The sequence below is a fragment of the Podarcis erhardii genome (assembly GCF_964252035.2).
Source record: "Podarcis erhardii genome assembly, chromosome: 14".
Taxonomy (NCBI): Eukaryota; Metazoa; Chordata; class Lepidosauria; order Squamata; family Lacertidae; genus Podarcis; species Podarcis erhardii.
Window position 1 is genome coordinate 11,000,062 of NC_138503.1, and position 25,613 is coordinate 11,025,674.

Here is a 25,613-nt window from a genome sequence, read left to right on the forward strand (position 1 = left end):
CTGGGTAATCAGCACTCCATCACCTTGCAACATTTGGAAATCAAATTCTGGATCTCCCAGGGTTTTAGTTTTTTCATCTCCCACCCCCCCCAACTGCCTATCCAATTTTGGAATGAAAAATCACATGGCTAACCCAGCACGATGCAAAGATGGCCATAAAGGAGTCAAACAAAACGAAGGAGCAGGTATAAACTAGAACAAGGTTATAAACTAGAACAAAGGAGAGTCAGGTAAAGTTAACGGAGATCAGAATAAAAGCCTGCTGGAAAAGAAAACTCTTTTCACTTGGCAGTAGCAGAAGATCAGAGAAGGAGACACACAGGTGTCCTGTGGCAGGGGGTTCCAAAGGCCAGGAACCACACAAACTCACACACACTCATTGTAGCTGGTGGCAGAACCCACAGGAAGGTTTCCACAGATGACATCACTGACAAGGTAGGATTATAAAGGCATTTAGGGGATAGAAGTTTTTAACGTTTGATGTTATATTATGTTTTTGTGTGTGTTGGAAGCTGTCCAGAGTGGCTGGGGCAACCCAATCAGATGGGTGGGGTATAAATACTACTACTACTACTACTTCTACAACTATTATTATTATTATTATTATTATTTGGCAGGCCCAACAAGAAGTGCCCTTCCCCACCCTTGTCAAAAGCTTAGCTGCTGCTTTTTGTTCTGGCAAGCTTTAAAACTTGTTTATTTTAAAGAAAGAGTACGGATTTTACACACATGCACACCCCAGCATGCCAGAGCATATCAGAGGTCTGAGGGATTTTCCACTGATGCAAATAGGATATCGTTTCACAGAAGCAGGGAACTGATTTCTGTGCTAACACAGAAAAGATTATGTAGGCCCTGGTCCCAAAACAGCGCTTTCCGTTTCTTTTTCATTCATATCGAGCCATCAGTGTGCATGGCACTTTAAATCCCCGGGTCCATTTTCTCTCCTCTCCTCTTGTGATTTCCCTTGCGTTGAATTTCAGACTATAAGCACCTAGAGAGCCACAGACATATGTTCTTACAATCCCCAAAGTGCAAAAGGACAAATCTCTACCTCAAGAGTTTACAATCTGGGGCAAAGTGCTCCAACATGAAGGGCCTTTTCTGGCAGCTCTAGTCAACTTTTGATGCCCCCCCCCCCAAACCTGGGCTGGGTTGGGCAAGCAGGACTGAGGGCTCTGACAGGGTCCTCGAGTCCTCCTGTCTCCTTCCCAAAGCCTCCTTCGTACTTTCTCAATTTTTGGAAGGAGGTGGGACAGCTCTAGGACCCTGTCAGAGCCTTGCTTTGTGAAGGCAGAAGGAGGGCTGGGGTGGGGGCTTCAATTTTTTGTCTCCCCCCCCCCAATGCACAAGGCAGTGTGCGGCCCACGGGTTCCATGCCAAAGTACAGTGGTACCTCTGGTTAAGAACTTAATTCGTTCCGGAGGTCTGTTCTTAACCTGAAACTGTTCTTTTTTTTTTTTTTTAATGATATTTATTAGTTTTAAAACTTACAAAAAAGAAGAAAGAAAAAAAGGAACAAAAGGAACAATACAATATAGACAATACAAAACACAACCTTAACACCTAAACACAATAAACTAAACAAAACAAAACAAAAACAATTTAAAAACACACATCATACCTTTACCATAATCTATCTTTCATTCCCTTGTTTCATTGACCTCCTCTCACCTCCCTTTTTGTATTCCACTTCTATAAGTTATCTCAGCAATTCCTTTGTCTTAAAATATTTTTAATCTTATTTCCCATTAAAACTAATTACCTATTTACACTTAACCTCTTAAAACATTTCCACTAAGGCCATAAAATTTCATTCCAAGATTTTTCTATCCCTCATTAAATTTTACGAAATTTCCCTATATAGACTTTAAATTTTCCAATCTTCTTCCACCGTCTCCTCTTCCTGGTCTCGGCCTCTGCCAGTCCCTCCCATCAACCCCATACAGTCCATCAACCTGGAGATATTATGTCCGAGGCTCTCCACGTCCCTTCTGCCAGTCTTCTTCATATTCTTTAATTCTAGAGAGCAGATCTTGGGGAAGCTCCGACCCAACAGTACTTTTATTCCTTCTCGACAGGTCAGCCAAATTTCCATAGTTAAAACTAGGATCCATAAAGTATTTCAAATCTTGTTTCAAGGTTCCTCCAAATCCAAAGGCCCCCAAAGCTCCGATCTCCTCCTGACCCAAGTCCATATCCCAAATGTCAATTGATCCCTGCATAAGGGGATCTCTCCAACTTTCCTTTTCCAGTCCAGGCCAGGCTCCGATCTTCAAAATCTGACTTTTTCTAGTTTCAATCATAAAGGGCCTCAACTTGTAACCCTCAATTTGCCTCTGTGAGGTTAAGGCTCCCCTTGTATTGCTTTAGGTTCGACAACAGCAACTTTCTCCTCCTTTTTAACAATTTGCCCTGTTAAAATAGATTCCTGTGCCAGATCCTGAGTTATTTCTGTGTTGGTACTTTAACCTGAAACTGTTCTTAACCTGAGGTACCACTTTAGCTAATGGGGACTCCTGCTGGCACCGCGCAGGAGAATTTCTGTTCTCATCCTGAAGCAAAGTTCTTAACCTGAGGTACCATATTTTTCTCTCTGTAAGACACACTTTTCCCCTCCTGAAAAGTAAGGGGAAATGTGTGTGTGTCTTATGGAGTGAATGCAGGCCGCGAGGCTATCCCAGAAGCCAGAACAGTGAGAGGGAGTGCTGCACAGCGTTCCCTCTCGCTGTTCTAGCCTCTGCCTTAGTGGCGCGAAGCCTCCGCTGGGCAGCAGGGAGCCTTCATCCTGCTGCCCTGGGGAGGCTTCGCACGGCTATCCCTGGCTTTTGTGGGAGGTGGGGGAAGGGACAGAGTGCGTGGCTCTGTCCCTTCCCCCACCTAAGCCCCCAAGAGCCGCGCTCCCTTTAAAGAGCACACAGCTCTTGCGGGAGGTGGGGGGAAAGCCAGGAGGCATGCTTTCGCTGAAGCCAGGAGGGCAAGAGGGACTGATGCGCACCAATCCTGCTTTCTGTCCTGGCTTCAGGGATAGCCCCGCAAAGCCTCCTGAGCGAAGATGGAGAAGCGCTCCCTCTTCACTCAGGAGGCTTTGCATTGCTTTCTTATTTCTTGTTTTCCTCCCCTAAAAACTAGATGCGTCTTATGGTCCGGTGCGTCTAATAGAGCGAAAAATACAGTTCTATTTCTGGGTTAGTGGAGTCTGTAACCTGAAGCGTCTGTAACCCCAGGTACCACTGTGCTCTTATGGCCCACTTGAGATGAAAATTTGGACCACCCTGATTAGGGGGACTAAAGCATATGCAGGGGTCAAGCAAGGAAGCGATGTGCTGTGGTTTCAGTTGCGCATGCTTAAGATTGGGAAGGGCCATGTAGCTCAATGGCAGAGTACTTGCTGCACATGCAGAAGATCCTGGGTTCCACTGCCAGCATCTGCATGCCAGGCTAGGAGCATTCCCTGTTTCACTCCTGGGGAGCCACTGCCAGTCAGTGGAAACCAAGAATTGCCAACCCAGTGCCTGCAGGTGCCAAATTGGTGGTTGTCATACTTTGGGGGAAATGACAAACCTAGACAGCATCTTAAAATGCAGAGACATCACCTTGCCAACAAAGGTCCGTATAGCTAAAGCTATAGTTTTCCCAGTAGTGATGTATGGAAGTGAGAGCTGGACCATAAAGAATGCTGATCGCCAAAGAATGGATGCTTTTGAATTATGGTGCTGGAGGAGACTCTTGAGAGTCCCATGGACTGCAAGAAGATCGAACCTATCCATTCTGAAGGAAATCAGCCCTGAGTGCTCACTGGAAGGACAGATCCTGAAGCTGAGGCTCCAATACTTTGGCCACCTCATGAGAAGAGAAGACTCCCTGGAAAAGACCCTCATGTTGGGAAAGATGGAGGGCACAAGGAGAAGGGGACGACAGATGGTTGGACAGTGTTCGCGAAGCTACCAGCATGAGTTTGACCAAACTGCGGGAGGCAGTGGAAGACAGGAGTGCCTGGCGTGCTCTGGTCCATGGGGTCACGCAGAGTTGGACATGACTAAACAACTAAACAACAACAATACTTTGGGGAGGTTTCAGGGGGGGATTTGTGGGGAGGGGTTGAAATAGCAGGCCCTCATCTGTGGAGAGTCTTGTCGCTCGGCAGTCACCTTGTGTTATTCCACACCTGCTCACAGCAGCCATGTTGTGATTAATATCCACAGCACTTCCTCAAAATTCAAAGTGTACCTGCTGGTCTAAAAAGGCTGGCGACCCCCCAGTGCAGACCAACAGTCTGAATAAAGCAAGCTTAGTCACAAGCAGAATTACAGTGTAGATCAGGCATAGGCAAACTTGGCCCTCCATATGTTTTGGGACTACAACTCCCATCATCCCTAGCTAACAGGACCAGTGGTCAGGGATAATGGGAGTTGTAGTCCCAAAACATCTGGAGGGCTGAGTTTGCCTATGCCTGGTGTAGTTGTTTAGGAGAAGCTTGGAAGAAGTATGCCATCACAAAAGCAATCCCAAGTACCTTGGGTATACAGCATCAAACTGCTGGATTTCAACCCGTCCTGCAGCTCACAAGGCAGAAGAAGAGCCTTTCTCCCTTTCAAAAAACAAAGAAAGAGGGCTGACTAATATGATCCCCATAATGTGGGAGCTGCTTCCAGTTGGTTCCCACGCAATGCTTCAGGGGAGGAAGATGCTGCATGGGTCAAACTGTTGGACCCTAGAAAATTACTGCCCCTATTTTGCTTCCGAGGGGGAGAGTTTAAGGGGCGCCTTCTTTAACATCTCTAGAAGCTAAGAGACCTGAACGGCTGCATGTTCACCTCTAGCACATGCATGCACATGAACTGCAAGTCACTGTCCCTGCCATTCCAAGCTGCTCTGGGTGTTAACAATTCATAGGGGCAATTGTGGTATATTCTAGTATATCTTTAACCCAAGAAATATACACACCTTTATTTATTCCTTTTATTTTATAGGAAAATTATGGTTTGCTAGTACATCTTTAACCCAACCAATAGACACACCTTTCTTTTGTCCTTGATCAGAACTGGGTTGCAAGCCTCTTCCTACTCAGCAAGTCCCAGGGGCCAAAAGTTCCCCCTAACCTCCCTATTTCCCCAGGCCAGTATTTTCACCTGGCTAGAATGTCTCTCATGATGCTTCTTGCTTGGCTGGACTGAAGACAGAGAGGGGTCATGTGTGTGTCTGTGCAGAAACTAGCCTATATACAACAAAGCTAAAATTCACTCTCATTACTCTGCCAACTTTGCTCTATGGCCCCACGCGCCACTGGCACGCTCCAGTTGCCCAGGAAGGAATGCGATCAGTGTGCTGGCAGTGTGTCCCACTGCCGTTATGCACAACTGTGAGCAACTTCTCGCTGGTCCTTGGGCTGTCTAGGTTCAAAATTATTCTCTTTCGTGTCTGCACCCATGCAAACATGCATGCACACACAGATAGGCAGAACGGTGATCATAGAGCAAGGTTTTGGGGGGCAGACATCCACCCCAACTCAGGAGAATGAGCAGCGAGGCTCTAAATGCAACAGCAGCAGGATTGAGCTGACCCCATTCTGAAGCAAGTGAAGAAATAAACTTTGCCATCTAACAGGGCGGTCCCCAAAATTACAATTACCACAGAGCCTAGGACTTGCCGATCAGAAGGTTAGTGGTTCGAATCCCCGTGACGGGGTGAGCTCCTGTTGCTCAGTCCCTGCTCCTGCCAACCTAGCACTTTGAAAGCACGTCAAAGTGCAAGTAGATAAATAGGTACCACTCTGGCAGGAAGGTATATGGCGTTTCCGTGCGCTGTTCTGGTTCGCCAGCTCCCTCGGCCAATAAAGCGAGATGAGCGCCGCAACCCCAGAGTCGGCCACGACTGGACCTAATGGTCAGGGGTCCCTTTACCTTACCTACACACACCCCAGTTAGTAGATGGAGATAGTAAATGTTGCTGAATATGCATGATCAGATGCATCGTGGACTAAATAATTCTATTAAATATTTATTTTTAAAGCGAGAAACCTGCTATGGCCGATTTACTAATACATATTGCTTCAGAGGAAACCAGCTCAGTTTAAATCACTTTTACAGCTACATCACACCAGTATGCAAATTATTGGGGTTCTAGCAGTTCCATTCTCAATCCCCAGATATGAAATGAATGAGGTAGGAACTGCTAGAAAGGGGAAGAGGCTTGCAGTTCAGTCCTATACAGGTCTACTCCGAAGGACACCTTGCTGAGTTCAATGGAATCTACTCCCAAGTAAGTAGGTTGAGGACTGCAGCCTTATCCCATGGAATAAAGGTCAGCATTAGGAGCACTGGAAACAAGACATAAGATATCACAAAGTCAGTGCCCTTATTAGGTGCTTTGACTATTTTTAATTTTTAATTTAATTTATATTTTGTTTGTTTTCATTTGAAACACTTAATTTTTTAAAAAAAATCTAAATGAAGTTCCAAATTGTAATAAAATAAAACTATTCCCAGTTGTGGAACAAACATTACTAGTGCAAATTTTGCTGGTTGAAGCCATCATGTAGGAACATATGGGGCAAGGCAATCCTTTAAGTAAACTTAAAGGGTTTTATTTACCAATAATAAAACCTTTATAGTCCAATATCTGTCCTGGTAACAAAATGGCAGCCAGCACAGATGTTTGAGCAGAGGTGCAATACACCGACAGAACCTCACTCTGGTCAGCAACCGTGCTGCAGAATTCTGCACTAACTACCATTTCCACAGAATCCACAGAAATGCATTTCAGTAAGCCAGTCTTGAAGTTCCCAACATCTGCACTGCTGTGGCCAAAATCTCCCAGGTGGCCTGACTAGCCAAAGCTGGCAAAAGAAAAGAAGGCAGGGAACGGGAAGGGGCAGAGGCCGGCAAAGCTATTTTAAGTATTTTCAGGTACAAAGCATGTGAGCGGACTGACGCAACCACAGATCCTTAGGTGCCATCTAAGCAATAATAAAAATAGATTAAAAACCTCTAGGGACTGCAGCCAACTCTTCTATTGATTTACTTCCAGCCGCTGCTGAAAACCATGGCTCCTATTATCGAGGGGGGAGTGAGCAACAATACACAGCAGCAGTACTGTTCTCTGAACGTGGCACATGGGGGCACTTAGGGGGCACCCACAATTGATCTCAGGGTTTGCAACAGGGCATAGCGGAGGAGGCAGCCCTTAAGGGGGAAAGGAGGCAGAGCATGGCACTGTAGCTAAAGGTTAGTTTTGCACAAACTTATAACAGATCTCTTAGCCTAACCTACTTTGCAGGGTTGTGCTGAGGCTAGAACAGCGCTCTCTGTACACCTTGGATGAGATGCAGGAAATAAATAAGGCATGCTGATAACACAAAAGTTGCAGGTTCGATCCCCGTAAGAGACAGCTGCATGCCTTGCAGGGGTTGGACTAGATCCGGGGTCAACAAGCTTTTTCAGCAGGAGGCCAGTCCACTGTGCCTCAGACCTTGTGGGAGGCCGGGCTATATTTTTTGGGGGGGGGGGATGAACGAATTCCTATGCCCCACAAAAAACCCAGAGATGCATTTTAAATAAAAGGACACATTCTACTCATGTAAAAACACGCTGATTCCCAAACCGTCCGTGGGCCAGATTTAGAAGGCGATTGGGCCAGATCCGGCCCCCAGGCCTTAGTTTGCCTACCCATGGACTATGATCCACAACGTCCCTTTCAACTCTATGACTTTATGAGATATATTGGGCTTAGGCTGTATATATCCACCTTGCTATTGGGATAGGGGCATAGCTCAGCAGCAGAGTGCCTGCTTTGCATGCAGAACGACCCAGCTTCAGTCCCTGGCAGCTGCCCGTCAGTGTAGACAATACTCAGAGAGATGGAGCCATGGTCTTCCTCAGTACAAGACAGCTCTCCCACATTCCTATGTTGCTGAGACATTGGAAGCTGCTTTATAGCAAGTCAGACGATGTGCCCACCTAGCCCAGTGCTGTCTGCTCTGGCTGGCAGCTGCTCTCCAAGTTCCTGGGCAGAGAACGGTCCTTCTCATCACCTGCTCCCTGGTTATCTTAACTGGAGATACCTGGGATTAAAACTGGAGGCTCCTCCAGGCACAGCACGTACTCTGCCACTAAGCTGAAAGAAAGATAAAATCTTGCAAGGCAGCAGCAAAAAGCCATAATGAAGTTTGTAGCTGCTGAAAAGCTTGCCCTGTATAACCTCCTTGAATTGTCCTCATATGATACATTCATCCCAATACTTCTTTTCTTATCACCTTCTCTTTCTCTCTCTCACTTTCTCTTTTTGTCAAACTTCTAACTAGGTCAAGTACATAGAAGGGAGTGAGGGAATGTTTTAGCCAAGATTACTATATATTCTTTCAGCAGGTTAATACTGAACCAGAGCTTCCATTCCGGAGGAGAAATGATGGGCTGCACATACACACACATCTAGACTAATCACAGATTGACTTTCATCCTGCGAATTTAATTAACCAGGTAGTGTCTTGTTGTATGAATTAGCACTTTGTCTAATAAATAAAGGAAGACAATGAAAGGTGGCATAGAGGTGAGGTAGAGAGACTGATTTAGGTATCTTGCTTTAAAAATAAAAACCATCTAGCAAACTCATTCTCCAAGATTTCATCCTTTAAAAGCAAGATGGCATCATTCATATGTAAGGGATCTGTATCGGCAGGTTTGAAGAAACCCAAACGTTTTCAGAAGTACACAAATAAAATACCTGGTGGCACAATAAATGGGGACACTAAAAGGCATGAAAAGGCGGATTCTGGGTGGAATCGGGAACAGGAGTTCTCCATGCTACAACATTTTGTCGCAGCTACCAATTTTTTCTTTTGGTCAGGCATAACCCACAGTAAAAGGCCAGAGCTGCAATGTTCAACAAGGTAGGAAGGTGGCGCCGTCGAGCACACAAAACAGAGAGCTTGAGTGTGGACATTCTGAAGAACCCAACCTGCTGTACTTATTGGCATGAGAATCAAGCACAGCCAAGCAACATTTTAAAAGTGAAGCTTTAGCACATCCTTGATAAGTGTGGCTCAGCAGAGCAGAAGGTTTCCTACAGGTCCTCCTCTTTGTCCTTCACTGCTTCATCTATCATCATTACTTCCCACCTTCCCCCACAACTCACAACATCCATGTTTAGGCAATCAAATCTTGGCTCTGACGAACTGAAATGTGCGTGAGCTTCAGGCACCTGCACAAAGGCACTTTGCGCAACTGAGCGAAACAAGCAAGATCATTGCTGTTAACCGTACCTTCCCATTCCAACCAAATTGTGAACACTGTGGTTGAAAGTTGGCTTCTGCATCCTGGCTTGCTTGGAAGCCGTTAACTTTGGTTCCTTAGTTTGGACACAATGGGGAAGCGATGGCTAACTGTGACTTCCTGGCTTGTTCGCTCGTGCGGAAGGAGAACAAAACAGCCCCACGCAGGCAAATATGGGGAGCCTAGGAAGCTGTCTTCTACAGAATCAGAACCAATGGTCCATCTTGGTTAAGTCTTGCCTAGATGAACGGGAAACAGCTCTCCAGGATTTCAGACAGGGCTTTCTCCCAGCCCTACCTGAAGATGGATGAAGATGGAACCTGGGTCTTTCTACATGCAAAGAAGATGCTCTACCCCTGAGTCAAATTACTTCCTCCAAAAGGCCTGAAGCTCAAGCCCAGAGGCTGTCTCGCCAGAGTTGTGCATGCTCTAGTTATCTCCCACTTGGACTACTGCAATGCACTCTACGTGGGGCTACCTTTGAAGGTGACTTGGAAACTGCAACTAATCCAGAATGTGGCCGCTAGACTGGTGACTGGGAGTGGCTGCCGAGACCATATAACACCAGTTCTGAAAGACCTACATTGGCTCCCAGTACGTTTCCAAGCACAAGTCAAAGTGTTGATGCTGACCTTGAAAGACCTCAACGGCCTCAGCCCAGTAGACCTGAAGGAGCGTCTCTGCCCCCATGACTGAGATCCAGCGCCGAGGGCCTTCTGGTGGTTCCTTCACTGCGAGAAGTGAGGTTACAGGGAACCAGGAAGAAGGCCTTCTCGGTAGTGGTGCCCACCCTGTGGAACGCCCTCCTACCAGATGTCAAAGAGAAAAATAACTACCAAACTTTTAGAAGACATCTGAAGGCAGGCCTGTTTAGGGAAGTTTTTAATGTTTGATCGCATTATTATTATTATTATTATTATTATTATTATTATTATTATTATTATGTTGGGAGCCACCCAGATGGGCGGGGTATAAATAATAAATTATTATTATTATTATTAAGCATCACTCAGCCTCCTTCTCAGCCACTGCATATTGTGATGGCCATGGCTGCTTCCATCCCAGGCACATGGCACCAGTGTGCAATGCACCACGAGCAGCAGATGCAATAACCAGGTTTGGAGACTTGGACCAGCAAATCATGGTTTAACTCAGCAACATGCCACCTTCCTTGCTCCAAACCCCCAAGTTGATTGTTTTCCAGAAACTGCACTGTTTCAAAGCCAGGGCAATGCAATGCAAGATACTTCTCTATCAAGAACAATCTGAAGAGAGGTTTGTAAAGGGGGGGGGGGGAGAGAGAAATAGAGTGAGAGAGAGAAAAATCTTTTGATCTCAAGCATGCCGCTGTTTTCTTGGAAATCTTGGAGCTATTTCTGGGTCAGCTTTGTTGCTACTTTTAGCCATTCCCAGGGCCAAGGCAGCAAGAGGAGTTCAGCTCGTCCTGGAGATGTTGAGACTGGGAAAGGAATGCACCAACTGGACTCGCTTCATCCGCCCTGCCAGTATATAGCCCCGGGGATCAAAAGGACAGCACTTCAGAGACTTTGGGTAGAAGTAGGGAAAGGGGGAGGAAGTCCATAGGCATGAACAGTACAATTCCCCAAGCGGCTATGAAGCTAGGTGTGGTAGTTCTTTGAACTCAAGATGTTGCTGAACCATCATCCCTGGTCATTGACCATGTTTGCTAGAGCTGATGGGAGCTGTCTAGTTCAGCCACACTGGGAGGGTCAAAGGTTCACCATACCTGTCCTAGGCAAACATCCGAGCAAGGCGTTTTAGCAACTGGGGAAGGAGGCAGTCTCTCCAGAAGGTCCAGAGACATGCTGCCCTTCTCTCATTCATGTAAGCATGAAATCACGGCTTCCAGGCCATGGTGTTGAGATGGGACTTGTGCTACAAACAAGGGCAGGCTTTCCGCATCTCACTATAGTAGGGTGAACCATTCATACATTACGCAAGAAGTACTAACAAGAAGATGTGTGAAATGCCTAGTTTCCTCCCCATCACCACCATCCAAACGTTTCCTCCATGAAGCCTCTCTCCCCAATGGCACAGATGTTTGCATAGCTTATCAGAGAACACCTGAGTTACTGCTGTTTACAGGAACAAGGCCACGGTGGTGGGAAAGCAGGTGATGGGAAGTTCACTCTATTAGGCATTGGTGGCTCCACCTAGAAGCTAGCTGGGGCACATCAGATCCAAGCCTACAGAATTGCAGAGTTGGAAGGGACCACGAAGGTCATCCAGGCCAACCCTTTGCGATGCATGGGGCTCAAACCCACGACCCAACATGGGGCTCAAACCCACGACCGTGAGATTAAGCGTTTCATGCTCTACTGACTGAGCTAACATGTTTCAACACCTTAAGTAGAAAGCAAAAGGAAGAGATAGCAAGTATGGGTGCTGAGGCCCAGCTTCCCATGGATGAAGTGCACCAATACCAGACTGAGGTTGAAAGTCAGAGAGTAACATAGAAAGCTGCCTTATGCTGAGTCAGGCCACTGGTCCATCTAGCTCAGCCTTTCTCAACCTGTGGGTCCCCAGATGTTGTTGGAAGTACAACTCCCATCACCCCTAGCTAGCAAGGCCAGAGCTCAGGGATGATGGGAGTTGTAGTCCAACATCTGGAGACCCACAGGTTGAGAACCACTGATCTAGCTCATTATTGTCTTCAACAGGGGTCGGCAACCTAAAGCCCATGGGCCACAAGCGGCCCACGGGGGTCGTTTAACTGGCCCACAAGCTGCCCCCAAACCGAGCCGCCTGCTCAGCTAGTCCCCGGCGTGGAGCGGCATGGGGACTCGCTTCTGCGGTGCTGGAAATCGCATCTGCACATGCGCAGGTGCCAAAAATTGTGTCTGCATGGACGCAGATGCCGAAAATCGCGTCTGCGCAGATGTGGGAAATCGCGGGCGGGCGCGCGATCCAGCCCATGGAAGGATCTCCACTGGAGTGAACCGGCCCAAGCGAGGTAAACCTTGCCAACCTGGTCTACACTAGTTTCAGGAAGGAGACACCTGGAGATGTTATGTGTCGAAGCTGGGGCCTTCTGCATGCAGGGCAGGTGCTATGGACCTCTGTGCCTGAGATCCTAAGGCACAGATGAGCTGCCTGTGGTCCACATAGGCCTCCAGTGCATGCCACTATGGGTGCCCAAGCTGTCTCCACACACACTCTGATTGCATTTTGTTGCCTGGTGCTGTGGCTTGCTGTTCCCTTGCAGTTGAACAGGTAGAGGCAGCCCTGCCGGTCAGAGCAGGCAAGCCTGGACAAATGGCAGCTTAACTATGGACAAAACGGACAGAATTCTGTGGATAAATAGCAGCTGGCTATGGTCTTTCTTGAGCCACAAAGCTGTTGGGCAACTCACCTTGACCTTCACCTAACCAGCCTTACAGGGTCATTGCGAGGACAGAATTGAAGAAAGATAGGAGTCCTTAGGATCTGTGTGTGTGTGTGTGTGTGTGTGTGTGTGTGTGTGTGTGTACACAGACACACACACATTAAAGAACAACACATGACCTTGTGAGGTAAGAAGGAAAGACGGAATTGGCTTCAGAGGGGGAAAGTCAACCTCTTGTGTAGCCTGACTGTTGCATTTATTTTGGGATGTTATGTTTGGCACTCCAGCGTTGGCACAGGAATGCGTTTCCAGGGGACGGACATTGTTGAGAGCGAGAGCACCACACAACGGGGCCACTCCACCCCTTGGGTTATAATCCAGTTAAATGCAGCCACTTCCTGGTGCTTTGTTTTTTTTTAAAAGAACAAAAGCATTCAACTTCACTGATTAAGCAATGGCCCAGACCATCTAACGGTCATTTTACTTTCTGTTTTCTCTTCTCTGCACTTGGGAGAGCATTGCAAAATTTCAACCGTTTCCTTTAGGCACTCTGAACGTGGGACTGGTGCAATACACTTCCTTTTGGCGTGTGCTTCTCGTTCTTTGGAACTTGACACACCTACTTACCTTTTCTCCAAACTTTCCAGGCATTTTCTAAGCTTTAAAGCTCTTTGTCCAAGCACTCCTCCTCCTCCTCTTCTTCTTCTTCTTGCTACTTGTTGTGCTTCAGCTTTAAAGAGCAGATTTTTGCAGGGGGGAAAACGCTTGGACACAGAGCTTTAAATTGAGGACCTCTGCCTGAAAAGTATGGAACAAAAGGTAAGGGCGTATTATCCTAAGGGTCTGTCAGGGTGTAAATACTCCATGAACCAGTCTTCTCCTTGAATCGCTCTATGAAGCACAGGCACATCACTGGTGCTATATAAACAAGAAATACTATTAAGAACGGCCTTTATTTTTTGCACACTGTGCCAGTAACTCCTAGCTTGGGAGTGTAGTCAGATGAAAGTGAAGGAAGGCGAACAGGCTGAAGTTGAACCCAGACAAGACGGGGGAGATGCTGGGGATGGGAGCAGCTTTAGACATCACTGGTTGCCAGCTTGTTTCTGGCTCCAATTCAATTCGCGTTAGTGTTTAAAGCCCCAGACTTCCAAAAGTCTGCTTTCTTCCCTAAATAGCCTCTGGAGTTGAGATCAGAGACAGGCCCTCTTAGTAATTCCACCACCCTCGGAAGTTATGGGTGGTGATGGTTCAGGAGAGGGCTTTCTCTGTGGCAGCCCCTAAGCTAAAAATTCCTTCCTGAACAAAAGTGTATATAGCACCATTATTATTTAGCTTTTGCCCCATATACATACAGTGGTACCTCGAGTTACATACGTTTCAGGTTACAGACTCCGCTAACCCAGAAATAGTGCCTCGGGTTAAGAACTTTGCTTCAGGATGAGAACAGAAATTGTGCTCTGGCGGCGCGGCAGCAGCAGGAGGCCCCATTAGCTAAAGTGGTGCTTCAGGTTAATAACAGTTTCAGGTTAAGAACGGACTTCCAGAACGAATTAAGTACTTAACCCAAGGTACCAGTGTGTGTGTATATACACACACACACAAAAAAATATACACACAATCTAGGACCCAGGTGGCACCTTAAACCTGGGTTATGGTCATCACAATGGAATGTCTAGGTGCCTTTTTCCAATGAAGATGATGATGATGATGAATTCATTTCTATACCACTTTATGTTATTTATATTTTAAATAACAAATTCCAACGCAGTTTACAACATGTTAAAACATCAAGCAAAACAATCTAGAATAAAACAAATTCAAGCTTCACAGAAAATATTTCAGGTCCTTCTCTGACATTTTGCTTTCCCCAGTCCCCTGCCTGGCATCTAGAGATCTCCACTTGTTTACAATTGGACCCACCCCAGTTGCAAAATGTGCCTGGCTATTTTCTATCTCTGCCTCCACTAATACTTTGACCTGCAGTGGCATAGCGTGGGTTGCCTGTGCCTGGGACCATGTGGAGGGGAGGGAGGAAAACGATGGAGTACACAGGTGCATTCAACTGCCTAATGGCATCCATAACAACCAGGAGATCACAGCTGCAGTGATAAGAAAATAAGAGCTGTTCTCTTGTCTGGAGAGGCTACTTCTTGGTTTGCATGCAGAAGCCATTTTCAATGGAGCCCAGTGCCAGAACTGTGCAGCTGTATTGAGGCAGCACCAGGTGTTGAAATTTTGCACCCCCTAACAATTTTGCATCTGGGGCAACCACCTCTGTACCCCACGACCATGCTATGCCACTGCTGATATGGTTGCAGGTCCTTCTTAGGCCAATATGTGTGACACATCTGCTCAACAGCTCACCCCAACTCCACAAATCTTACAGACTAACATCACAGAAATAAAGACAAGATTTGGAGTTGTGAACCTCGCAGTTCCTCTGCTTTCAAAGTGCCAAGTTGACCCCTCTAAGCCATCCTGAAGCCCCAACCCACAAAGCAGCAACTGCCCAGGTCTGCTTAGACAAAGACACACACACACACACACATCCCTTAAGTGGATTTTCTGCCTCAAACAGACAAGGCAGAGATTTGCTCAGGCATACTTTAAGCTAGGATTTCTCAAGAGCGGATAAAGAGAAGGATTTGCCTGTCTGGGCAAAGGCTGTATTCCACAGCTATAAAGCAGGGAAGGGAAGAGGCAGTGTATTGAGGAGCGTTCAGGATCCATCCTTCACCTTACATACTCCCATCCAGAACAGAGGCCCATTGAGCAACCCCAAGAGAAAATGAAGCCTCAACATCCACACACACAAAGAGAGAAGCACACACATGAGCTGGCTAGCCTAGCAGTATCTCCCCAAGGGCTAATACACAAATTACGCACAAAACCGCAAGAGGCAGATATACAAGAGTCAATCTGAGTTGCGTACACACTTTATGGCACTTTTGAGGTGCGCACGCACAGAGACACACACACAGAATGCTAGGCACTGTTGATTGCTAAGGTTGGCCAGAAGTGATAAACTACAGCTCTTTGAGGGAAAGAATGTGCTTCAAAGGTACAGCATGTATGCAGCCTAAAATTAGCTTTCATTGTGGCTAAATGTCTAATATGCTTCAATACTGGAAGGACAGGTCCACTCCTCCCACCCCATAGTCACACAATGGACAGAAGACATGACTTGATGGGCAGCTTATGAGAAGGTGATCTTCCATATGCACAAGGAAGATGGGGGTCTCTCTGCTGCATGAACTCCATGTACTGATTTATTTGCTTGTACGTCTGAGCACTGGGTGGGTCTGGGACCACCCGCTCTTCTGCCACCCAATCCCCCTTAAATGTACTTATAGAATGTATTGTTTTGATTTATTGTGGTTTGTTTTGTATTGTTTGACTGTTCTTGGATTTGCATCTTTTTGGAAAAATCAATTTTAAAAACTATTTTTTTAAAAAACTAAGTTTTGGACACACAATCCTGCATGCAAATAATAATAATAATAATACTAACATTGTGTGCATGAGTATTATTTTCCTTAGAAGCTGCCAACATGCCCATCTTCAGCTGGGGGCTGCCCTCGTTCATTCAGTTCTCCCTCCAGCGCCTTCTGAAATCCAAATCCCTCCTGCTCTCCAGCTAACTCCCCTTCTCCCTTCTACAGACATTTTCTTTAGTGGCGCTTTCCAAGCAGTTTGCCTTACCTGCCCAGAGAAGAGACATTCTCCATGGCGCCTCCTTGCTTGCCGGACTCAGCTGCTGAAGGCTGCCGTTGTGTCGGCAAGCAACGGCAAGTATACAAGCTCTGAATCAGGAAGCTGGCAACTTTTAAAAAGGAGCATTCCTGGCAGGTCAATCTCAAGACCCACAGCCTTTGGGTGATCTCCTTAAGCTGCTCACCGGCAGACAGAAGAATGCCCTCTCCAACATGTGCAAGGCAGGGCACTGACAGAAGGGTGCCAAGAGCTAAGGAACACGAAGCACCTGCTGGTCTATAGGTATCAAGAGCCAGGGGAGAAAAGGGTGCCCTCCATATGTTCTGAGATCCAATACCCATCTTCATGGGACACGGGTGGCGCTGTGGTCTAAACCACTGGGCCTAGGGCTTGCTGATCAGGAGGTCAGCAGTTCGATTCCCCACGACGGGGTGAGCTCCTGTTGTTCAGTCCCTGCTCCTGCCCACCTAGCAGTTCAAAAGCACGTCAAAGTGCAAGTAGATAAATAGGTACCGCTCTGGCAGGAAGGTGAACGGCGTTTCCCTGTGCTGCTCTGGTTCGCCAGAGGCGGCTTAGTCATGCTGGCCACATGACCCAGAAGATGTCTGCGGACAAACGTTGTAAAGCAAGATGAGCGCCGCAAGCCCAGAGTCGGTCACGACTGGACCTAACTGTCAGGGGTACCTTTACCTTTACCCATCTTCACAGACCATTAAAAGCCCTAAACAGCCTGTATACTTGAAGGAGCATCTCCAACCCCAGCGTTCAGCACAGACACTGAGGTCCAGCTCCAAGGGTCTTCTGGCAGTTCCCTCATTGCAAGAAATGAAACTGCAGGAAGCCAGGCAGATGGCCTTCTTGGCAGTGGCACCTGCCCCGTGGAACGCCCTCCCAGCAGATGTCAAAGAGTTAAACAACTATATAACTTTTCATAGACATCTGAAGACAGTTCTGTATAGTGAAGTTTTTTAATGTTTGATATTTTGGGCAGCTTCCAACACATATAAAAATTCAAAATATAAATAAAATCATTTATAAATTTTAAAAATACAATAGAAATTTTAAAATAGAAAATAAAACCAGCTATCTTGAAACACTTATACTTACTAAAATCATGTGTTAAAATTGCATGTCGGGATAGACTTGCTGGAAGAAAAAGGGTTTTAGCAGGGAATGAAAACAATACAGTGAAGGCGATTGCCTAATATAAATGGGCAGGGAGTTCCATAGTGTAGGTGTCTGCACACTAAAGGTTGACTCCTTACAAGCATGAGATGAACATTAGGCGGCACCTATGAAAGTGGCAGTGAGACAGATCCCACGCTTGTTCCAAAGCGCTGATCATCCTGCCAGCCAAGAACCTCCTGCGAAAGTTGCTTCCAAAGCCCTGCATACCTAACACGTGTCAATCTGAGCACAGTGTGCTGTAAAGAGGTGTACGCGTCTGGCTATATAGGGCAAATATCAAGTATAATTTCTATCAGGCTTAAATCCAGATGGCTGCCAACAATCCGCCACCTTGGCACGCTAGAGAGAAAAGCAAAGAGCCTTAATCTGATCACCAGGCAATCTGATTAAGGCAGCGGGCAGAGATGGAGAGACACGCCTTGTTCTGTACCAATATGACAATTTGATATGTACATCTGAACAAAGAATCCATTGAGATCTCCCTGGTGGAAAAGGTTAGCATGGATAATGAAGCGTAAGAGTAAAAGCACACATTGCGTTTATGCAGCATTTTCCATGACAGCTCAAACGGCCTCATGTCCAGTTTCTCAGGAATCCATTAACAACAGCCTACAAAGGCAGTCCAGCATCGTTATCCTCATTTTACAGAGCAGGGCTTGAGAACGTGACAATGGGGACTTGACTAGGACTACCTAGTGAAGGAGCTGTGAACCTGCGGCCTTCCAGATTGCTGAACCAATTGTGGTGGTATTGGAATGCATAGACTGCAACAGCCAGAAAGGTTGGGTTGCTAGAGGTATCCAGCGTGGTGGGAGTTGTAGTCCACAAGATCAGAGAATACCATGTTGACTACCCTGGGCTAGAGAACCAAACTAGGACTAGGGAGACTTGGGTTCAAATCCTTGCTCACCTGGCAGTGGGGAGAATATCATCATTTCTCTATCCAACGTATGCCATAAAGACAAAAAAGAGGGAGAACCACAACGTGAGTTCCTCAAAGGAAGGCTGGAGGTAGAGCAACAATACACCAACAACAAAGGTGCCCCCATGCTAGCTAGTCAGACCACCAGTCACTGCCCAATAGCAGCCCCCCCTCCCATGGCCTCGGCCCAGTATAGAAGAAGAAGAAGAAGAAGAAGAAGAAGAAGAAGAAGAAGAAGAAGAAGAAGAAGAAGAAGAAGAGGAGGAAGAAGAAGAAGAAGAAGTAGTTTAGATTTGATATCCCGCTTTATCACTACCCGAAGGAGTCTCAAAGCGGCTAACATTCTCCTTTCCCTTCCTCCCCCACAACAAACACTCTGGGAGGTGAGTGGGGCTGAGAGACTTCAGAGAAGTATGACTGGCCCAAGGATACCCAGCAGCTCCATGTGGAGGAGCGGGGAAGCAACCCGGTTCACCAGATTATGAGTCCACCGCTCTTAACCACTACACCACACTGGGTCCAAAGGAGTGTTTCCACCCCAATCGTTCAGCCTGGACTATGAGGTCCAGCTCCAAGGGCCTTCTGGCAGTTCCCTCACTGCGAGAAGCCAAGTTACAGGGAACCAGGCAGAGGGCCTTCTGGGTAGTGGCGCCTGCCCTGTGGAACGCTCTCCCACCAGATGTCAAGGAAATAAACAACTATCTGACTTTTAGAAGACATCTGAAGGCAGCCCTGTTTAGGGAGGTTTTTAATGTCTGATGTTTTATTGTATTTTTAATATTTTGTTGGAAGCCGCCCAGAGTGGCAGGGGAGACCCAGTCAGATGGGCGGGGTATAAATAAATTATTATTATTATTATTATTATTATTATTATTATTATTATCATCATCATCATCATTCCTAACCTGCAAGAATTCAAACAATCCTTGAAAGTGCCATACCATTGGCCATCACACCACAAGTCATATTCTACAACAGTTCTTCAAAGGGCCAGCCCTACCATTAAGCAAAGTGACAATAGATGATGCGCGTTGGGGAAAAGTGATTAGGTGCTGGATAACAGATCTGTGGGCCAATGGCGGATTGCCATGCACCCTCTATCTACCAGGGGTCAGCACACTTTTTCGACAGGGGGCCGGTCCACTGTTCCTCAGGCCTTGTGGGGGGCCAGACTATATTTTGAAAAAATAATAATGAACGAATTCCTATGCCCCACAAATAACCCAGAGATGCATTTTAAATAAAAGCACCCATTCTACTCATGTAAAAACACGCTGATTCACGGGCCGGACTGAGAAGCTGATTGGGCCGGATCCGGCCCCCGGGCCTTAGTTTGCGTACCCATGATCTCAGCCGGCCAGTTGCTGTCACATACACTTTGATTTCTTCTCCTTAAAATCTAGAGCCTATTCATTGCACTGAACGTTTTCCTGGCTCCTTATATTTTTAGAAACGGTTAAACAAGAACAAGACTCCATTCACTTTGGATGGTCCTGAGGTAAGTCCACAGGACACAGAAGATTCATTTCTCCCTTCCCAGGCAGGAAGCCAGTGAAGAGGGAGGGAGTCAACGCTGGATCTCTAGCCAAGTAAAATCAGCACACAGATTGCCTGGGTTTGGGGCGGTATCCTCATCCAGCAGCTCCCACTGAATCTCTTTTGGGTACTTCCATTTAGCCAAAATTAGCCAAGGAATAGCCCAACCCAAGGCCACATTTGAAAATTTAAAAAACCCCAGCAACAATAGCACAAAACCTTACGCATTCAAAAACACAAAGCAGAGAGAGCCTTGACCTTTTGCTATCCCTCACCACAAGCCCATGCTGGCTGGGGATGATGAAATCCTGCAACATATGGAGGGCCAAAAGCCACTCATTTCCATCCTAAAAGCTACTTTAAGGCTGCCTCATTCTGAGCTATCTGAATACTTACACAAACAAGTTTTTAACGTGGTGTTGGATGCACAGGAAACCACTTTTTGATCAAACTGCAAATCCATCTGCCCGCTTTTGCCCTCATTTCAAATCCCAAGCGCTTTTCTAAAAGCACTTATTTGTATTACTTTTTTAAATTGTACATGCTGTAATCAACAACATTGTGTGTGTATGTGTGTACACACACACACACACGGTATGGAGTACAGCACAGACTTGCCCTTTAGTACCTTTTCAATATGACACTTTTCCACAGTCCATCACCTTTTGCAGCAAAACTCGATTCTCTATGCTGGCAACCCTTCGCTTTATTCTTCCAGATGGCCCATTTCTTGCCTAGATGCTTCACCGTATGAACTTTGCCCAGTCATGCCGTGCGTTTACCATCCAGGACCACTTCTTCTCACACAAACACCAGGAGGATATTTCCGTTGTCAGGCCCTGTGTTGTTGTTTTTTTAAATTAACCGCTTGGAGGAGGGCATGGGGAAGATGCTTAACAAATTAGCATAGGAGGGGACAGCTAACACCATACAAGCTATGATCAAAGTTTAAAACCCTCTTGGCAGGCTGGGACACCAGCCTGAAAAAAACCAACGTGTGATATTCTTTCTTTATATGTTTTACAAATGTAATTCCTGTGTTGATTTTGCCTCTCTCTTCTCCCAAAAGGAGAGCAATGCCCAACCTGCCAATAACATAATAAATGACATAAGGAGAGAGCTGCAGCCCAAGATAGGAAGAGAGGTGGTAAGGGAACACCTGGCTTCTATAAATTAAATCAAATCTCCAGGGTCTGATGAGCTTCACCCAAGGGTACTAAAGGAGATAGTGAATATAAGCTCAGAGCCTCTGCCTATGATCTTGGAGAACAGAGGAGGTCCCTACAGACTGGAGGTGGGCAAATGTTGTCGCCATCTTCAAAAAGGGAGGGAAATAAGACCCAGGAAACTACTAACCAGTGAACTTGACATTGATAGGGACAAATATAAGCTTCTGCATTTAGGCAGTTGCGGATATAGTAATTATAATAATAATTTATTATTTATACCCCGCCCATCTGGCTGGGCAGCTTCCAAAAAAATATTAAAATACTGTAATACATCAAACATTAAAAGCTTCCCTAAACAGGGCTGCCTTCAGATGTCTTCTAAAAGTCTGGTAGTTGTTATTTTCTTTGACATCTGGTGGGAGGGCATTCCACAGGGATGGGATCCGTTCTGGTCAGATCCCAAGGTTTCCGCAACCGGAGAGACCGCTTCTGCAATGCGCGCGTGGCAGAAACCCAGAAATATACTTCCAGGTTTGCCACTTACGTATCCCGAAGTTTACGTAACCGAAGGGATACAACAGTGGAGGTACGACTGTACATGTGAAAAGGAGGGTTTTAGTGCATCACAAGCTTAACATGAGTCAACAGTGTGATAAAGCAGCAAAAAAAGCTAATGCTATTCTAGGCTGCATCGACAGAAGTCTAGTATCCAGATCAAGGGAAGTAATAGTACTACTCTATTCTGCCTTGGTCAGGCCATATCTGGAATACTGTGTCCAGTTCTGGACAACACAATTTAAGAAGGACGTTGACAAGCCGGAATGTGTGCAGAGGGCAACCAAGATGATCAAAAATGTTGCAGGATGAGGGATGCAGTTTGGCCTAACTGGAAGTGGAAAGGATCTAGTAACTTTTTATTGGGTTTTATAAACAAAGACCATAGGAATAATAAATAAACACTGAAATCTCACATCAGTTGTACATAACAAAAATAGCATAATGAATTTTCAGCAATATCTACAACATATGGTGCATTATTAGTGGTCAATGTATAGGTTCTTGGTTTGTCATTGATTTAAACAAAAACAAAGGGGAAACAGGATAGAACAGAATTAACAGATAATATTCAAAATTGCATAGCTAAATGCCCAGTTGCATAGCTAAATGCCCTTGTGATTGTGCTTAGACTAAGTATGAGCAATAGTCACTTTTCCTCTTATGTGACTAAGGAAACAATATACAGGAAACTCCCATTTTGCACACGTTCAAAGAATGCACAACCGTGCATGCGGACATCACCTCAACCAGAAGTGGCTGGGAAAGGGGGCAGGGCGAGGGCGTAAGAGGGTGGAGTCGGTTTATATGCGTGTGGGTCAGGAACTCAACTCCTGTGCAAAACGGTCATTGCTTGTAAAGTGTTGGTGTATTGATGAACATGGAAGCGGGGTTCAAATATAATAATTTATGTTTAAATGTAATTTAGATCAACCAGACTGAGCCAAATGTGGGAGGCAGGGGGTTGTTCATTTTTTGGAGTACTGGCATATGTTATGCAATTAAATCACACAGGGGTAAAGCCATCTTTCTTGAGCTGTTCACGTGTCAACCACACTTTATTTGTTAATCTCTCCAGGAGGGCTGTTTCCCAAACTGTTTTGTGTCAGTTGTCGATCGTTGTGCCAGAAAGGCATTTCCTGTACAGTATCTGGTTATGCTGGGTCTCGTCATTTGTAATAAATGGCTTATTAACTCTTTATTATGGGAATCCAGATTGTTGTCTAGAAATATATTTAATAAAGCTAATTCTGGTTAGACTTTCCCGCTGTTGTTCTTGTTATCTTATTAATTTCTTTTGGATTCCAGAATCCAAAACTATTGGATTCCAGAAAGGCTGTCCAGGTGGTCTTAGGTGATTCCAAGCTGAATATAAGCCAGAAGTACCATTTTAGACAGCATTCTGGCCACAAGAGGCAGCCTCAGAGCCACCCAGAACAACACAAAGTAACACAATATATAATTTAAAAAATGCAAAACAATTACAATAATGACTCGCTCATTCTTTGCTTTGAGAGCATCCCTGTGACCTCTGTGCTCAAATTTCCCTTTCTGCCAAGCAAAGCTGGTTTTCATTTTCAAAAACTGGCAAAAACATTTCACCACGCACAAAACCCTGTAACACTAAAACAGTAGTTAAGCATAAATAAGTACTTTAGCATTAATGGAAAATAAGGTTAAAAATATGTTAAGATATTTTTATGACAAAAAATAGAGAAAGATGGAAAGGATTTGCTGAAACAATTAATAGAAGTGGAATACAAAAAGGGAGGTGAGAGGAGGTCGATGAAACAAGGGAATGAAAGATAGAGTAATGAAATGGTATGTATGTTTTTTTAAAATGTTGTTTTGCTTTGTTTTAATTTAGTGTGTATAGGTTATGTTTTGTACCGTTTATATTGTATTGTCTTTGTTTTTCTCTTTTGTTCTTTCTTCTTGTCTTTTTTCTTCTCTTTTTTTCTTGTAAGTTTTAAAAGTAATAAATATTATTTTAAAAAAACAACAACACTAAAACAGTAGCAATTTAATGCCATCAGCCCCCCAAACGCCACCCGAAATCAAGGGTGATGTGGTTACATAAACACATCAGAGGCATACCAAGGCTTAAAACGAAGGCCGATATATTTTTCCCGTTTTTAGAACACCAAGTTCATCCTGATTAGGAGGCCAACAGCTGTTGGCCTCATTCCGCAAAAGGCTGCCGGCTGACTGGCTGAACCTTCGAAATATACCCATCCTCGTCGCTGCATCTTGCCCGCAAGAATTTCAGAACCGATTCACAGATGGCCCCCTCCCACAGGGAGACGAAGATGCACAACTCGCTTCCCAAATCTGAAGGACCACCTGCCCGAATCTTAAGTTGAGTATTAGGGGCTGTGATCTAGGTCGGCTCAGAGGTTTGGACTAGGAGCGTTAGCTACCAGGGAGATGGCTTTCCTTGTGGCAATGTCCACTTGTGGAAATTCCCTTTCCACAGCAAGCCTCCTGGCGCCTGCTTTACGAGCATTTAGGACCCGGATTTAAAAAACCCAGTTACCCACAGACAGTGCTATTTTTCTAGGAAAAAAAGAGGTGCCAGAACTCACCATGAACGCCTCCCTTTTCATCTCATAATGGCAATGGCACCCAGCTAAGAGGTGCTGGAACGGAGTTCCAGGGAGTTCCGGCTAGAAAAAAGCCCTGCCCACAAATTCAGTGGTATTAGGATTATGCTGCTAGTGGAGGGTTACGGTGACCATTTCTTATTTGCAGGTGGGAGATGAGCACCAAGGGTTTCAATCCTGAATGGCTATTATCTTCTGGGAGGGCCCATTTAGCGTTGGAGAACCAGTGGCCCTCCAGATTCCCATCAGCCCCAGGGTCAAGTCTGAGGGGAGTCTTAGTCCAGCTGCATCTGAACAACCATGGCCTAGGCAGACTTTTGGGGTGGATCCAGTAGGGCAGCTGTTAAGGTTGTAATTAATTTACTTTTTATTATATATATATATATATATTTATTTATATACCCCCGATAGGACTCAAGACAACTTATAAGAACCGGGGGAAACAATCATTAATAAACAATTAAATATTGATAAAATTAAAATTATATACATATATAAAGTCTATGAAAACCAAGAATCCCAATAAAAACAGAACGGCACCAGCCAGTGTTAGTAACTCAGATATACAATCTAATTGCCAAACGGCACCTTAAACCTGGGTTATGGTAGTCACAACGGAATGTCTAAGTGCCTTTTTTCCAACAATAATGTTGTTGTTGTTGTTGCTGTAGCTGTTGTTGTGTTTTCATTTCTATACCACTTTATATTTTAAAGAACAGATCTCAAAGCGGTTTACAACACACTGAAACATCAAATAAAACCATCCAGAATAAATCAGAGTCAAGCTTTAAGGAAAATATTTCAGATCCTTCTCGAAAGGACGTTTTGCTTTCCCCAGTCGCCAGCCTGGCATCCAGAGATCTCCACGTGGTCGCAGTTGGACCTGCGCCAGTCACAAAGTGCGCCTGGCTATTTTCTATCGCTGAAAACCTCAGTCAGCATGGCCAACCATCTGGTGTGATGCAGTCCAGCAACCACGGGTTAGGTAAAGGTAAATGGACCCCTGACCATTAGGTCCAGTCATGACCGACTCTGGGGCTGCAGCGCTCATCTCGCTTTACTGGCCGAGGGAACCGGCGTACAGCTTCCGGGGCATGTGGCCAGCATGACTAAGCCACTTCTGGCGAACCAGAGCAACACACGGAAATGCCGTTTACCTTCCCGCCAGAGTGGTACCTATTTATCTACTTGCACTTTGACATGCTTTCGAACTGCTAGGTGGGCAGGAGCAGGGACCGAGCAACAGGAGGTCACCCCGTCGTGGGGATTCGAACCGCCAACCTTCTGATAGGCAAGTTCTAGGCTCTG

At 45.7% G+C, this 25,613-nt stretch overlaps 1 protein-coding gene across 7 annotated transcripts in view; it reads right to left on the reverse strand.

The window, feature by feature from the left end:
- Window positions 1-25,613, reverse strand: part of GRAMD2A (GRAM domain containing 2A) — a gene marked incomplete at its 3' end in the record, with an annotated part of 65,317 nt that overhangs the window by 30,816 nt on the left and 8,888 nt on the right. The window contains exon 1 of one of the 7 annotated variants that reach the window (XM_081839149.1): window positions 16,321-16,361. The exons of the other annotated variants lie outside the window; for them this stretch is intronic. Within the exon in view, the coding sequence (XP_081695275.1) occupies window positions 16,321-16,346 (26 nt within the window). The 5' untranslated portion in view covers window positions 16,347-16,361. Of the gene's footprint in view, window positions 1-16,320; window positions 16,362-25,613 lie in introns of those variants that run through there. 7 annotated transcript variants of the gene reach the window in all.